At 45.4% G+C, this 15,017-nt stretch overlaps 1 protein-coding gene across 1 annotated transcript in view; it reads left to right on the top strand.

Moving 5' to 3' along the window:
- LOC119454221 (cytochrome P450 3A8-like) overlaps window positions 1-14,738 on the top strand; it is a 40,129-nt gene extending 25,391 nt beyond the window's left edge. Inside the window, exons 8-14 of the mRNA XM_049668259.1 lie at window positions 3,325-3,394; window positions 4,235-4,307; window positions 6,825-6,933; window positions 9,388-9,479; window positions 11,327-11,467; window positions 12,249-12,411; window positions 14,571-14,738. Coding sequence (XP_049524216.1) covers window positions 3,325-3,394; window positions 4,235-4,307; window positions 6,825-6,933; window positions 9,388-9,479; window positions 11,327-11,467; window positions 12,249-12,411; window positions 14,571-14,648 — 726 coding nt within the window. The 3' untranslated portion in view covers window positions 14,649-14,738. The remainder of the gene's footprint in view (window positions 1-3,324; window positions 3,395-4,234; window positions 4,308-6,824; window positions 6,934-9,387; window positions 9,480-11,326; window positions 11,468-12,248; window positions 12,412-14,570) is intronic.
- The last annotated feature ends 279 nt before the right edge of the window (window positions 14,739-15,017 follow it).

The raw sequence follows: 15,017 nt of genomic DNA, 5'->3' as shown, positions 1-15,017 counted from the left end.
CGATGTGAGATGCGCGCCGCGTAGCGTCGATAGGTGTGAACTTTGCATTGCAGTTGCGTTGTATTCCACCAAGTGTGACGCCATGTAACAGTTGCGTCGTCTCGTGTCCCGTGCCAAGGTCGTGGTCTCCATACCTGTGTTTACTATTCTATACACGATAGGGCGCCTCTTCGCAAGGTACGAACCGCTGCTGAAAACGCGAATCGTAGAGCTACGCGCGCGTATGGAACCAGGCAACGTCGGGCTCGGCAGACCTCGTTGCAGAGAGCAACACAACGCGCAGCTCGCCGTCAACGGCGGGAGAACAGTTCAGATCGTTCTCGTGAAAACGGCGCAAAGAGACTTCGCCGCGAAGACCCTCCCTGTAGTGCATGCTGTCGAATATGGAGCCGCTCCTCGAGCTCACGCTGTGACTGTGCTGCGTGTGCCGCGCCGGCATGTGACTTTGGTTTTCTTTCTTTGGCGCTTTAGCTTGATTGATTGATGGAGAAGTATAAGAGCTTATATACGAGGGCCACCGCATCGCCGAACAAAACCTTGTTTATCGAAACTGAAATAAATGCGCCTGAAGACTTTGTTTTGTTGGTCTCGTGATAAGACCGTGCTAAATGAATGCCACCATATGTATTCAAAGGCGGCAGTAGAAGGAGAAAATTACTAACACGTTCTCGTGTTTTCCTGTAGTGACTGTAGAGCGATGATATTATAAAGTATCTTTTATCATTTTGTGCTAGAGAGGACCAAGGTAGAAAAATTGTTTTTTTATAGAATTGTAATCTTGTTGCCTGCCTGCTGCTGCTGTTGTTTACATGTGTGCAACGCCACCTTTAGTCTATCAAAACGCCACAGCAACGCGACGCCATTTCTGCTTTTTGATATTTAACGCGATCCATAGACTAGAATTTACAGCGCTTCTACGGGGCAGCCATCTTATGCTGGTAATTGCGGGAACTGGCGGGAAAAGAATACAAGAACAGCGATAATGCTTAGCCTGTTCTTATCACATGCTTGCCGCCATTGCTCGCTCGTCATGATTTTGGCGTCAGCTGCTGCGTCATGAAATTGGCTCTCCAGCGTGGTCTGCACAGACAGTTGGCGACTGGGGTCGAGATTAAGTTAACTTGCTCTAAACCGGCGGTGTACGATAGTAGAATAGTTTGACCTATACACTACAGGTGATATACTATACAGCTCTCGCTAAAGAATTCAACGCATATACTAACCACGCTTATTCCTATACACCAATTTACTAATAGAAACACATCGGTGAACGACAACTACTAATTCATTAGACATTAGAACGACCTCGATAAAAAGTATCCCGTAACTTAGTGCACTTGTCGCACAGCCGTGCGACCGTCTCCGCTCCTTCTGTGACGTGCCCCTCTACGTCATACTACAACGCCACTCCGCCTTTCCAGAAGTTGCTCCGCGAGTTTCTCCGTTGAGGACATACTTCCCTACACCGCGGAAAATTTAAAATGATCTAACGCTTGCGCTGACCGATTTGATTTGGTGGTGTGAGGATGGTCCACCCCCGCTTTCTACAACTATGGCATCGGCCCCTGGTTCCAAACTCGCGTACGATGCCAATGGCCCATTTTATATATATCTAATGCGGTCAGATAAGAAGGACAGCTACAGCTTTATTAAACTACCTCCACAGAGAGCAACGTGGTAGAGAGCATTGTGGCTATCCAGCGTGCCCTCTCCACGCCTGCGCAACTACTGTCGTTGCTTCTTCCACATGCCTCGGTACGTCGGACTACAGCTGCTCATTTTTTTTTCTGCTCCATGGCTGTCATCTCAGAATGATTTTATTAACTTGAGGTTGCCACGCGCTTAGCATTAGGATGAAATTAAATGTAAGCATGAAGACCAGTTTCATGCAGACACACCGAAAGCGACTTATAAAATGCGTTGTTCATGATGCATCCTTCACAGTCTACAGGTTGGTCAGTTCTTAGCTTCACACGTCTAAGTAGCCCTTTCGCGCACTGTCGCTGTCCCAGGGCACAACTGAAGTAGATGACAGGCATCCGCTGCCGACGCATGCGCCGAGCATTTCGGACACTGAACTTCGTATTCACCAGGTAGACCCCAAGGACAAGTGATGTCTGGTGTAAGGGCCGCCCCGGCCCGAAGTCTCCAGAGAATCTTCCTCCACTCTAGAAAGGTTGTGCGGAAGATAGTAGACACGCACGGGGATAAGAGCACGCGGTGGCCCGCCGGAAGATAGATTTTCGGACTCAGAACTTGCTGGAGCTTCTAGGGAAGGGGTATAGGAGGAGTTAAAGGTGTCGAGAAAGAGCAAGAATTGCGGTCCGCAAGAGAGAGAGAGAATGGAGGAAGCAAAGGCAGAGAGGTTAATCAAACTTAGTCCAGTTTGCTACCCTACACGTGTGGAGGGCGATGGGGGAGTGAAAGATACAGAAGACACTAGTCTTGAACGCACTTTCACATGCACTAAGCTAAGTGCAGCACGTATACAGTCGGGTACTCAAGTCTGTCGCCTTCAGGTACTGAAGAAGATGAAGAAGGTCATTCTTGTGATCATGATTATAAGCCTGCACCCCGTGAACCTTCACGTCTGAAGTCTGCTCCACCAAGGATGTGCGCCTCTCTATCGTTGATAGTTAGAACACGTGTGAAGAGGCATAACGTGCAGTAGTATTAGGGCGGTTTTTTATAATGCATTCAGACTTGGCCTGTTTCATAATCCCGGGCTCGATACTGAATTTTGATTTGTGTAACGCTATAACGTGGAAAAAGAAGACCAAGCGCGTTACTTCTAAAATATGTGGGGTCGGGAAGACACTTCACAAGATATATCGTTAAGTTTGCACACAGTAAAAAATGCGAAAATAGCTCACTATCTGGTAAATGATGTCACAGAACTCGGACACAACTGTTCATTGCGATTTCACGGACACACCGCACTCTAGTTCAAAATAAAGAGTCCTGCTATAAGCTAAAGCAAGCACAGAATCGTACTTCGATGGTGTCAATGTGGCGCACATAACGATAATGATAGCTGAAAAGTCCTGCCATCATAAGGTCAAGGTTCAATCGCACGCAATAATGCCGCAGTATGAAGGTTCGTATAGACGAACTTGTTGAGAATGGGTGGCCCCTACGCTTTATTGCATATAGTCTGTCTTGTATACTCGGAGCACATCATCAGCCCTATATAGGTAGATTCAAGGCTGTCGCTGGCCGCTAAGCGAAAATATGAAGTGTCTTTGTGAGAATTTCTGCTTCATACTTTCCTATTTTATATTTCACATGTTTTATGTCTCAAAGCTTGCAATTTTGTCATTTCAGGCAAGAAGGCCAGACCTGCTGCAGATCATGCTAGACGCAAGTGAACAAAAAGCAACCCAAATGATGGTAGGCACCTGTCCCTGTGTGCAATAACGTTCTGCTTACATTGCAACTACAGCCAAACTAGTTATAGTGTTTGTACGTGTGACTAAATTCAATAAGGTCGCTTGACATTGTGAAATTTATAACCATGCATAGAAGCAAGAAAACTTCACCTAACTATTCCAGCTTATCACTGGTGCTCTTAGCCTTTGACCGCAACAAATGTACGAATATTTAAACAAATTTATATTATGTATATCTCTAAAGCAAAACATCAGTAGCCCCATCGCCATGTTATCTATAACCTTACAAACGTCTAATACATATCATTCATTTGCCACTTTTACCACGCAAAAAAAGAAATAAAAAAATTAAAAAATGTTTCTATGGTGTTTTAAGAATTAACTAAACGTCTGCCAAACACACATAAACGTATAAATGCCTATTTTGAAGGAATTAGCCTTCGCATTCGATTAGGTCTTCTCCAGCACTTGGCCAAACAATGCTCTAGAGAACGATTTAGACGGACTCCTGCAGTCCACTTCAAGAAGAAGTGGACTGCAGAAGTGGACTACATTAAATACGTTTGGCCGCAGGCCAATGCCATATTCTATTTATTTCGCTACCGACAATCGCTGCAAACTCTCTCGTAAATCATTCTACGTACTATACGCAACCTGCGCAAGATAGCTCAGAGCCAATAACTGCAATTATGTCAGCAGGTCTTCCTTCTCTAAATAACATTGCTCTGTATATGTTACGTTTCTTTCATTCTTTATAGATAGGCATACTATTTGTGTAGAGCTGACAAAATCGCCATTCTGTTGCCGCAGATGTCATTGGGATAAATTTCTTTCTTTGCTCGCAGCCTCTATGAAAAGCAAAGGGAATATGACCCTTCTGGAGGTTGGCGTGAACACCACCATGATCATGCTGGCTGCGTAAGTAGCGAGAATGCAACGGCTCACTCTCACGAGCTGAATGCGAAAGCCACAATTGACTCCATGACAATGACTCGTGATAAAATGTGCTAGACATAATATCTTCTAATATGCTTCGCAATGCCGCAGTCATTGTGAGCAGGACAGTGCAAATTGTTGCAAAAGTCATCGAGTGTGCCTCAAAACAAGCAATAGGTTTGTTGTGCAACCTGCTGCATATCTCCGTGCCATCCGTGGATCGCGAAACCTTAAAGGCACATGAGCAGACACAAAAATTGGCACTCTCCCTGCCAACCACAATGCCAAATATTATCTCGACACAGTATATATTGTTTTAATCACAGCACCCCTGTTGAAACATTGTAGCAGCTACCACTATCCCTAACATTCTGTCTGCAACTCCGTTCGAATAGCTATCCGTCAAACGGTCGCGCTTGACGCGCATGTGTCCGTTGCGAATAGGGCACTGGGAGTTGACGCGCGCCTCCCACACCTCCTCTTCTCCTAGTGTGTGATGTCACCCACGAGCAAGGCACCAATCAGGTGCCTTGCCCTACTCCTCCGAAACTGCGTTTTCTCTCTCCACTCTTTACTCTCGTCCCGGTTTTTGTTGTGCGAGATCGGCTGACGTCCATCAAAAGCGGGCGAAGCCGCTAAAGAATGCTGTCGCTTCAAGGGCTACATACCGGTGTGTCACCTTGGAACATCCATTCTGCGGGATTGGCCAAGGATTGGCGGATGCCAGTATCATGTACGCAATTTCGATGTCTCCTCTTCGGCCGCATAGCCAGTGGCTCATACCCCGTTATCCATGTTGTCTACTATAGGACAGATAGCAGCCAACACGAAGTTGTCTCTCCAGGCACATAACTCTGTGGCCCATGCCTTCTCGGCAAGACAGCGGCCAGCACATAACTGGTGGCCCAAGTTGACTCTCCAGGTTTTTATTATGCGAAATCGGCCGACATCCATCAAAAGTGGGTGAAGTGGCTAAGATAGGCTATCCCTTTAGAAAGACAAGCTACTCATACTCGTCCAAAACCCTCTTCGTTCACAGGGTCAAACATACCCTAAATAACAGGTTCCTTACGGTATCGAAAACTTTCAGCAGAACCCGTATCACGATAGACGTCGACATTAATATGATTAGCGTTGAAGAAATATAGCGACACACCGGATCGTGTGTTTAGCGGGCTACTGTCTCTCACTTGACACGTTGTGCCGGCTAGCGGCGTCGGCGGGAAGTCCGTGCGTGGCGCAGGTCACATTCTGTCACGAGATCGCATTGCGCATGTGTGTCCCTTAAAACTCGTGTGCCTGTCCATACACCCACTTTTTGCCAGCCAGCTGACAGAATGGCGATGATTGCAGAAGATTACACTGCCATTACAGTCTCTGTTTAGGCCATTGTGTTGCGTGACCGTGTACCCACGCTCCGTCGACAGGAAAGAAAAACAGCGCTTTCGTAGCCGAATCATCGCTTATTCCGACAGCAGGCCGGCAAAGATTTGACCTATGAGCAGGCGCTCGTGCATGAAAGGACGCGCATTCGCAATGCCATATCTCGATAGAAGGCGCGTTCGTCGTCGAACAGGAACCTTGAGAGTTATTTGAGAAGCACATGCCGCCCACGTGTACAACTTGGAAGATGCGCTGGTCAACAGCTCCAATCTCTATGGAGGTACGCAATCAAACAACAAACGCTAGCTAAATAAGTTCACCGCAACAAATATACGGTTTCAGGCACACTATGTCTCGCACACTATGCACACTATTTCAACGTTCGGATATTTGCGTATATTGACAATTATTGTGGATGATTTCTGCAACAGTTTCCTTCGGAAGGGAGGGGGATGGAACTGAAGCATTATTTTGCTGTATAATGCAAAACGGTCCGAACGCACCCAAGAACATTCTTTGTTCTCCTATACTTTCGCGCTACGGAACTTGGCATTTCATAAATCAGGCAAGGAAGCTTACAAATGCTGGGCAGTAGAATCACGAGAGTGATTGCAGCCCTAGCCTCCAGGCATGGTACAAAGTACAACTTTTTATATAAGTATAAGCGTTAATAACTGTAAGCAGGAAGCTTGTGGGAAAAATCTCTTCGCGGCCTCTTGCTTTAACTCGTCCTTATTTTTTTTTACATGACAAATTGTAAGATAAGAACCATTAAATGTGATGCCGTTCCTTAGGCGTAATAAATTTTCATGTAAAGCAGATGTGTTAGCGTTCCCAAATAATGTTCCCAGGCTGGTAGGTAATGATATATATGCCTCACAATTTTAGTGATTTATGCGCGAACTCTCTCGTCCCACAACCCTATCCCTTCCCCGGATTTTTAGGATCTTCTCTTTTTCACTGCAAGTGCTCCCATTTGAGCCTAGAACACAACAATTATGAATTACACTATATTTTAAAGCATGAAAACATTTTACTGTATGTTTTCTTTTAAAAATACAGAAACCACTAAAATAAATTAATGGTGTTTGGTCTTTCTTGTGCTGCTCTTAAAAGGTTTGAGACCACTTCCACGGCAATCTCTTACATGTGCTATGTTTTGGCCAAGTACCAAGATATCCAGGAAAAGATCAGAGCTGAAGTCGCCACAGCTGTTGAAGAATATGTGAGTGTTTTAACCTCCTTAGTTGAGGCACGAGTAAAAGTGAAGCGGCACATTGCTCTCCTCGGGGGAAAAACACTTTTTTTTCATTTGCATATTGCATTCTGAAAATAAAGGGAAAACATGGCAGACAATATGACCTTTACAATTCAGTATCAATACGCACTACGTAAGCTAGCAATACCTTTTGATGCATTGAACTTTTTTATGAGTTATCTGGTCGAGCTTCTTGCATAAAAAATTTTTGTTGTTGTGCATAAAATTTTTTGAAACCTTTTTGCATGAGAACCAATTCTGTCGACCACGGCCGCAGCTATTTAAGAGGAAGCTTTAGCTTGGCGGCTCCTATATAAATACAAGGGAACTGAGTTGCTTACCACTCGGTGGAGTCCATGGTAAGCAACCACTCCACCGAGATTAATGAGGTTTGCTACATTGAGAAGAAGAAAAAAATTAAAGTGTAGTGACTGTAGCAAAAATATTTTTTATTCAGGCCGTGCATTCTTTTAATTAACATTGTTATAGTTTCCAAAATTTTGAAAAACGAAACTACGGAGATTTCAGCTCTGCAGCTGAGCAATGAAACAAATGTAACGCTTCCGTAAACTGCAGCTAATAATACATCTAAAGTGGGGGAAAAAACGTGACGCATTATTGACCACTTTGAAAACATTCAGCAGAACCCATCTCACGATGACGGCCGACAGTAATCGGTTTACCATTGAATCAATGTAGCGTCACAACGTATTGGCGCTGCATTGTTAGGAGGCGTGTACGCAGCGGGACTCCTCTTTCCCGCTCCCCTATGAACTCTCGGCACCCTCTAGCGGCGGCACCGTGAACCCTGCGCATGGTGTCCGAAACGAAAGGCACGGCGATGCCTGCGTACGCGGAAAAGCGCGTCATGCGGCAGCTGGGCTTTTTTAAAAGCGGTGCGCCATCTACTGGTGCTGCCGAGAAGCCCGCGTGGCCTACGAGACGAGACCGGTGCGTGCAAATGCTGAAAATTGTTCCCTCGCTAGCCGCACATCCAGTGTCACATACAAAGTGACCCTAGATGGCGAGAGGTTCATCCAAGAGCAGGACATACCCAATGCAGTTACGCCGCAGCTGGTTAAAGCGTTGACGTGAAAGACGTTCACTGAACCAAGAGGTTCATTGAAGACCAGCTGGGACCGACTGGCACGGACGAATCGAAGAGCATTTAATCAGGAAGAGAGCGCAACTACTGCTGATAGCCTTACAGCGAGACACGAGGCTCATCGACACCTGGTGACACACCCCCTGCATCTCAACTCAAAAGAGGATCAGGCGGAAGAATTGCCGACCATGTATGCCAGGCTAACCCCGCCTGCTTCAACATCATCATCACCACCACCCGACTGGCACATACAAATTACTCCAAATTGATGTCAAAATGTTTACTCGAAGAGGACACATACCAGTCCCCGTATTCACAGTGACCCATGTCGCCGGGAAAGACGTTCGTTGAAAAGCGGCACGTATGTACATAGGTACCGACCGACCAACCGGCCGACCGACCAACCGACATACAGACGGACAGACACAGATAGCGCCCGGAAAGTGCTTGAACTACCCAAAGAATGGAGAATGCGTTAAAAGGACGTCACGGCGTGCCTCTGCGTCTGCATAGCCGTGGCTATGTGCCGCTGGGTTTGTCCTGCTCTTCAATGACCATAAAAATCCTTTAAAATCTCTCTCATGTTAGGCGGAAACGAACCCGCGTCACATATAATTGCAGACAAGCTCTAGACGCGGACTTTGCAGCGGCGCTGCTGGATGTCCGGAGGGAAGCGAATGTAACACTCGTGGTGTCTGTGTCTTTTTGCTTCCGTCCCGTGTGTCTCCCGCTAGCTTTAGCTCATCGCGCTGTCCTAACATTTATAGATCCAACTAACTTAAGTTCCCGCTTGTAAATTATTTCGTTTTGTTTTCGGGTGACACGGCCTCAGGCATTACATCTTCTATTTTTACCATTCTTTTAGTAGCGTGACCTGCAGTGACCGCCTGCACTCTGTTGTTGTCATTGTTGTGATTCATTCTTTAAGATCAGTCATATTGCCATTTATTCCCTCTTTCCTTCCTCTCTCTTTCCCTATCTTCCATTTCTGTTTCTGTATCCTTTTTTTAAGGGTAGGCAGGCGTTGTGCCGCTTCCAGTGGCTGTTGCCAGTCTGCTCCTTTTTTTTTCTTTCCTCTCAAGTATATAAATGTTTTCAACCCAGCCAATAATAATAATATAATAATAACCTTTCTATCGAGAGGAGTACGGATGGGGTACGCGCCTCATGTGTTACGCAATTCGACGGTGGCAATACGGGGCATCGCTGCATCGCTTCGATACTAATCGCATTAACGCGGACATTCAGCCCGAGATGGTTTCTGTCGGAATGTTTTATTGTTCCCTTTCACTGCATCGCATCATTTCTTGTTTTAGGGAGAGCTGAATTACGAATCCATCATGCACGGAATGAAGTACTTGAGATGCGTTGTGGACGAAACACTAAGGATGTATCCACCCGCCACTGTGTAAGTACCAAAACCGATATGCTCCACAAAATATATCTACACGCGAGAAAAATTCTGTATGCGACAAATTTGATATCTGAATGGCTGCCTATGACACTAGTAAAGTCATCTATAAGCTGATCAAACCACTTATTCACTTCAGTAAAGATTCTGTTCAAACATATCCCAGAGCTTTCAGTCGAAGACCAAAACAAGGATGCCTCACGGGGTCAGAACCCGTTCGACGTATACTCACCATTGTTTAGCAACAACGAAGCAAAGCTGCTGCACCTTCAGCATAACCAGACCAAGCCTCATTCACACGCAGCGTGCATAGTAGGTCTCGATCCGCCCGAGCTACGCTCGAGAAAGAAATGATCCCAAAAATTCGTTGATACCTTTTCGAGAAGAATTGGTCATAACACGAAAGCAACTGGTGATGCATTCAGTTACCCGCTTACACGAGGCACAGTTCGTAATCCGCGCCCGCTACCTGCCAATAGGCTGGGCGCCCTACGGGCGTGTCGCATACTGGTCGAACGCGGTCAATTTCTTGAGATTCACTCGTCTACGTTGCTGCCTTTCTGCTGCGCCTAATGCACCTATATTTACCGCTTGGCGCCATTGCCATGCAGTAAGTGGTGTGGAACAGTTGATCATGATCATGATGATGATGATGATGAACCTCTGTCACGGCTCGCACCCGCTAAGGGTGATAGGCTTCTCAGAGCGGCTGCCTGAGAAACAAGTAGGATGTTAGTAAAGATGATGATTATGATGGAATGGCGTTTTTTTTCCTTTGTTACGGGCGGACGTATAGGTTACGTCCTAGCAATAATAATATTATTAATCATTAAAAAAAGTTGTGAAAACAAGCAAAGTCATAATGCCAAAGAATTCGACACAGAATGCGACACCGACGAATAAGACACTGACGCCTGTGGTGGCTGTTGACTGTTGAGTGTCCCCTGGCGTTTTGTCGTTGTCGTTTTCCATGGTTCGAGGCGTCGCTTCGTCGAGGCTACTGACGCTGACTGCACCAGCCTAAGGGCAGAGTCATAGAGTCATACACTAATCCCGGAAAAAAACGTTGGCCGAAAAAAGCGGCAAGCGCCATGACGCCGCCATGTGGCTACCTGTCCCTTTGAACGCTAAATTATTTCAGATACGGTGCCAAAAGAAGCATTTAAACGTAACACGTACGGACAATATGCGAACTCATTCCGTATAATTTTCAGAAAGATCTGATGGCTATTTATAACATTTTGATGTAAAAATTGTGGTGCGTGAAAGGATAAGTTTGCAGGTGCCTTAACTAGATGGCGCCATCATACTAAGTGAGGCTCGGAAACTCACTGATCGCGCGGCTCGTCTGAGTCACATCTAGTAGTCGTCTACCCCTGCGCGCCTTGACTTAGCAGCAGCATGGCAACATCCTTGCAGTTGTCGATTTTCATGTGGGGAGCTTTTTCTCTAGTGTTGGGTATGTTGCCTCTATGGGCAGAGTAGGTATGACTAAGGGTATGACATGCCGTTCAATTGATACCGCATAATTACGCGTCTCTTCAATAAATATCTTGCCTTGTCTGCAAGTAGCTCTGCTAGTAGCCCTATTACCATATGCGAACTCGTCTTATCCTTATTACAGTTGCCTTTGTAGCTGACGTTAACCTTGCTTTCACGCTATCCAACCGGAATTTTCTTCGTATTAATTACTTGCCTGTTACATTACCCAGCAGTGATTTGCTGTTTGAACCCAGATGTTTGATTAGCTGTATTGTAGCCTTTAGTATCCTCTCTCACTGCTTCACAATAGATACACCATTTACCTGCCCAATTTCTGCCAAGCTTGCATTCTCACTGCGCAGGTTTACCACGAGGCGTGCCGTGAACGACGTCGAATACAATGGCATCAAGTACAAAGCTGGCACTTCGTTCTTGGTTCCGACGTTGCAGATACACATGGATCCCCGCTACTGGCCTGAACCCCACAAGTTTGACCCTGAGAGGTACTAATGTCGGATGGCATCATTGGATTGCAATTAAGCACTTTACGCATCGCGGGTGCAGGCCAGTGGCTATATCGTTTCTCTGCTGACTCGAGGTCGCGGATTCAATCGCGGCCGCGGTGGCGGCTTTCTGAAAGGGGCGAAATGTGAACACGCCGGAATACCTATATTTAGGTACACGGTACAGAACTCACGGTGGTCAAAATTATTCCGTAGTCTGGCACAGTGGCGTGCCTCCTAAGTACATGTTAGTTCTCGCATGTAAAATCTCCCGAGTATGTTTTTTACAAGGGCACTTCACGAGTGAAGAAATCGTATTTGCACATACTGTCAAATATTTTATCTGCTAAAAAGGAAATGGAGAAACAATGACAAATTTATTGACACACCTTAGGCGTTTTCTTCTGTATTGTTAGCCTTTAATCTGCAGTGCCGTCAACATAATTTGTAGTTTTTTCCCCTTTCCTCTACAGAAGCATTCAGTACAACTGTAAATAAAAATACCGTAAGGCTATAACGCACCTGAGCAGCTGTCCAGCCTACATGTACGTTGTTTTCTTCCTCGTTATCCGTGTTTTATAGGTCATGAAGCGTAACTTACTTTTCTTCAAGCCTAACGCTCGTCATTGGCTCAGTACAATCGCCAACAACGATACGTTTTGTAAGGATTAATTCGTGAGAAACTCTCTGTTTTTCACACTCATCGAAGAATCCCGTGCAGTCGATAGCAAAGTGCTCCCCCACGCTTCTTAATCCAGCAATCATCTATCTGTTCTTTCAGGTTCCTTCCTGAAAACGCCTCATCCAGGCCATCGATCGCATACCAACCGTTTGGTGCTGGACAGAGAAGCTGCATCGGCGAGCGCCTCGCAATCTTAGAAATCATGTACACGATTGCGAGAATGGTTCAGAAGTACAGGTTGACTCTGGGAGAGTCCCAGAAGGTACGCACATGTTTCGTTCTTGAAGCTTCGCCGCCTGATTGACGGAGCAAGAATACATTACCGGGGCGTGATTCACAAAGCTCTTTAGTTTGTAGCTCTTGCGCTTGGCTGACAGCCTTCGCTAATGTTATGTCTAGGGGCGCTATAACATAAAAGGATTCCAAACTGTTTTGATTCCAATTTCTGCAATCAGCCTCAACAATTGGTCAAGACATTTTCGGGCCACTCCCGACTTCGCCTGTCTGTCACGCGACGTCACGAAAACCCCATCTCATATAACGTGTACACACTGATTATGCATGATTAAACCGCACAAAAGAAAAAGAATCATTCCTGATTCGACGCCTTTACACCATTAGACCTCTGCTATTGGTCCAATGTTTTCTGGCTACGCCCACTTCCCCTGTCTGTCACACGACGTCACAAAACCGCGAAAACTCACCACGTCAAAGTGACGTGTACGCGAAAAAATCGCATTAATATGCCGAACAAAACTGAACATTTTTCTGAATAGCCAGAGACTGCCCCGTTCCGAAATGAATAGAAGATGGCTGCCCGGCGATCGCTCAAGCCCTCGCTACTCGCAAGTGCCGGTGAGCATGTATTTATTTGCGCATGATAAACCTTTTTGCGTGGCAGTAAAACGTTATCGAGCCCTTTCGGCATGCATACGACATCGCTCTGCCAACACTTCCTTGCTGAGTATCCGTTTTAGGCGGCATTCTTATCCTTCCGTTACAGGCCGCCGCGATTTTCGACCAGCCACCGCAAGCTAGGTAAGGCCAAGCGGACCAATCGGAGAAGCCGGCACCACCCTCGTCATGCGGTTATATATTTTCACTGTGCTGGCTCGGCCCCATCGAAACCCTCTCCACTAGAGCGTGCTCCTCGCCTCTTGTCAGCCAATTAGATAAGAAAAACCGCTCAGTGTAGACAATGTTATTGGTTTTGACAGCGAACAAAGGTGACCTCCTATAAACGAGGAGATTGTTTGATCGGGTTGTTCAGACAACGTTGCGGGTCACCGCCCGATGCCTGCGTCGGTGGTTACGTAAATTTGACGCCAGGAGTTTGGAATCAAAACAGCTTGGAATCATTATACGTTATAGCGCCCTAGCATCAGAATTGGCTGTAATTAGCTTCCACGAGCAATTCTAACGTAAGAACATTTTTTTTAATGCTGGTTCACATCTTTGCACCATGTATAACGGCCTGTCTGCACGGACGCACAAGCACTGGCGTATAGTTTCGGGGTTACCGTTAGCAGCAGCAAGTCGGGGCTACTCCCCCAGTGACATTTGTTCATATCAAGACGTCATCAAAGAAGTATTTTTTGCACAATTGCATTACTGTACTTCTGCGTGAAAACCACACAAATAGTATTTAAAAGCGTTTGATTTAGAGCGTACTCGGAGTAACTCATGTATTTACTATATTTTGCACAACATTATGCCCAATGTTTCCATAGGCCGTCTCCATCCCTAGAAAGTACAGCAACAAGCACATTACTAACCAATTTAATGACACGCCTAAAGGAGGAAAGAACAGTGATAGCAAAAAAAAAGGCTGCAAGAAAATTGTTATTCAAGATAAGAAAGTGTGCGCCTGACTTCACAGTGAAACTGCATTTGCGCTTATGAATAAGCATGATGGGAAACAGATATATAATCAGAGACGTTCATGAAGTTCCTCACGCCTTATTTTCACCACGAACAAGCAGCGAACATATTTCACTTCCTTATCAAAAATTAGGTTAATTTTCGCCGTTGCTTTTTTCGACATTTTATTCAACCAATTGCATTTTCTTATTATTATTATTATATTGCATACACGTAATAGCCACGCATAGCTGCTATTTATTAAACGAATTTTGAAGGTGTGCTACCAGTCCGTATTAGCACAATTCTCTGTACTGGAAGAAAGGTCTCATTCCAGGTGCAGTTTTCTTTTGTAATTACTCAATGCATGTCATAATTAAATACCAACAGTGCTACATGTTCTCGTATGGTAGCCTAACTAACCACCTTGCTGTCGACATCTGTGCGACTTTGTGCAGAAGAAAATGGCGGGAAAGTGATTCTTGAAGTATAGTAAACTAAAACAACTGTTAATTTAACACATACGTTTCTCTAAAATTCGCTTTCCTTTCTGCATTCCAGAATGACCTCGAGATGTCTTTCTTTGCAATGGTATCGGTGCCAACAGAGGGTCCGTACATCAAATTCCAAAAGATCTGAAGACTACGGCCTCTCAAGTGAACGAAGGTCTACTAACTTTCCGTTATTCATCGCACGAGCGTACACAATAATAAATGCCGACAACATGCACCTGTGGGTACTCATCCCCATTTGGTCCTTTCTACTAATTAAGAACGTATCATGCCGAACACTCCCTGTCATCTGGAAAAATGTGCACTCCCAAGTGCTTACGTCCTCTTCGTTTCCGCCCTCTTTAATAACACAGAAAACATTCACACAAAATCACACACAAAAGAATTCTTCGTAGCAGTGGCCCCTTAGTTGAAGAACACATACGGCTGATAAAAGGTGAACGTACAATTGAAATCCATGTGGTGGTAAAACAGTTAAACTTACGCTATTTAAACA

Source organism: Dermacentor silvarum, chromosome 5 (assembly GCF_013339745.2).
Source record: "Dermacentor silvarum isolate Dsil-2018 chromosome 5, BIME_Dsil_1.4, whole genome shotgun sequence".
Classification (NCBI taxonomy): Eukaryota; Metazoa; Arthropoda; class Arachnida; order Ixodida; family Ixodidae; genus Dermacentor; species Dermacentor silvarum.
This window is presented reverse-complemented; position numbering and strand designations above follow the sequence as displayed.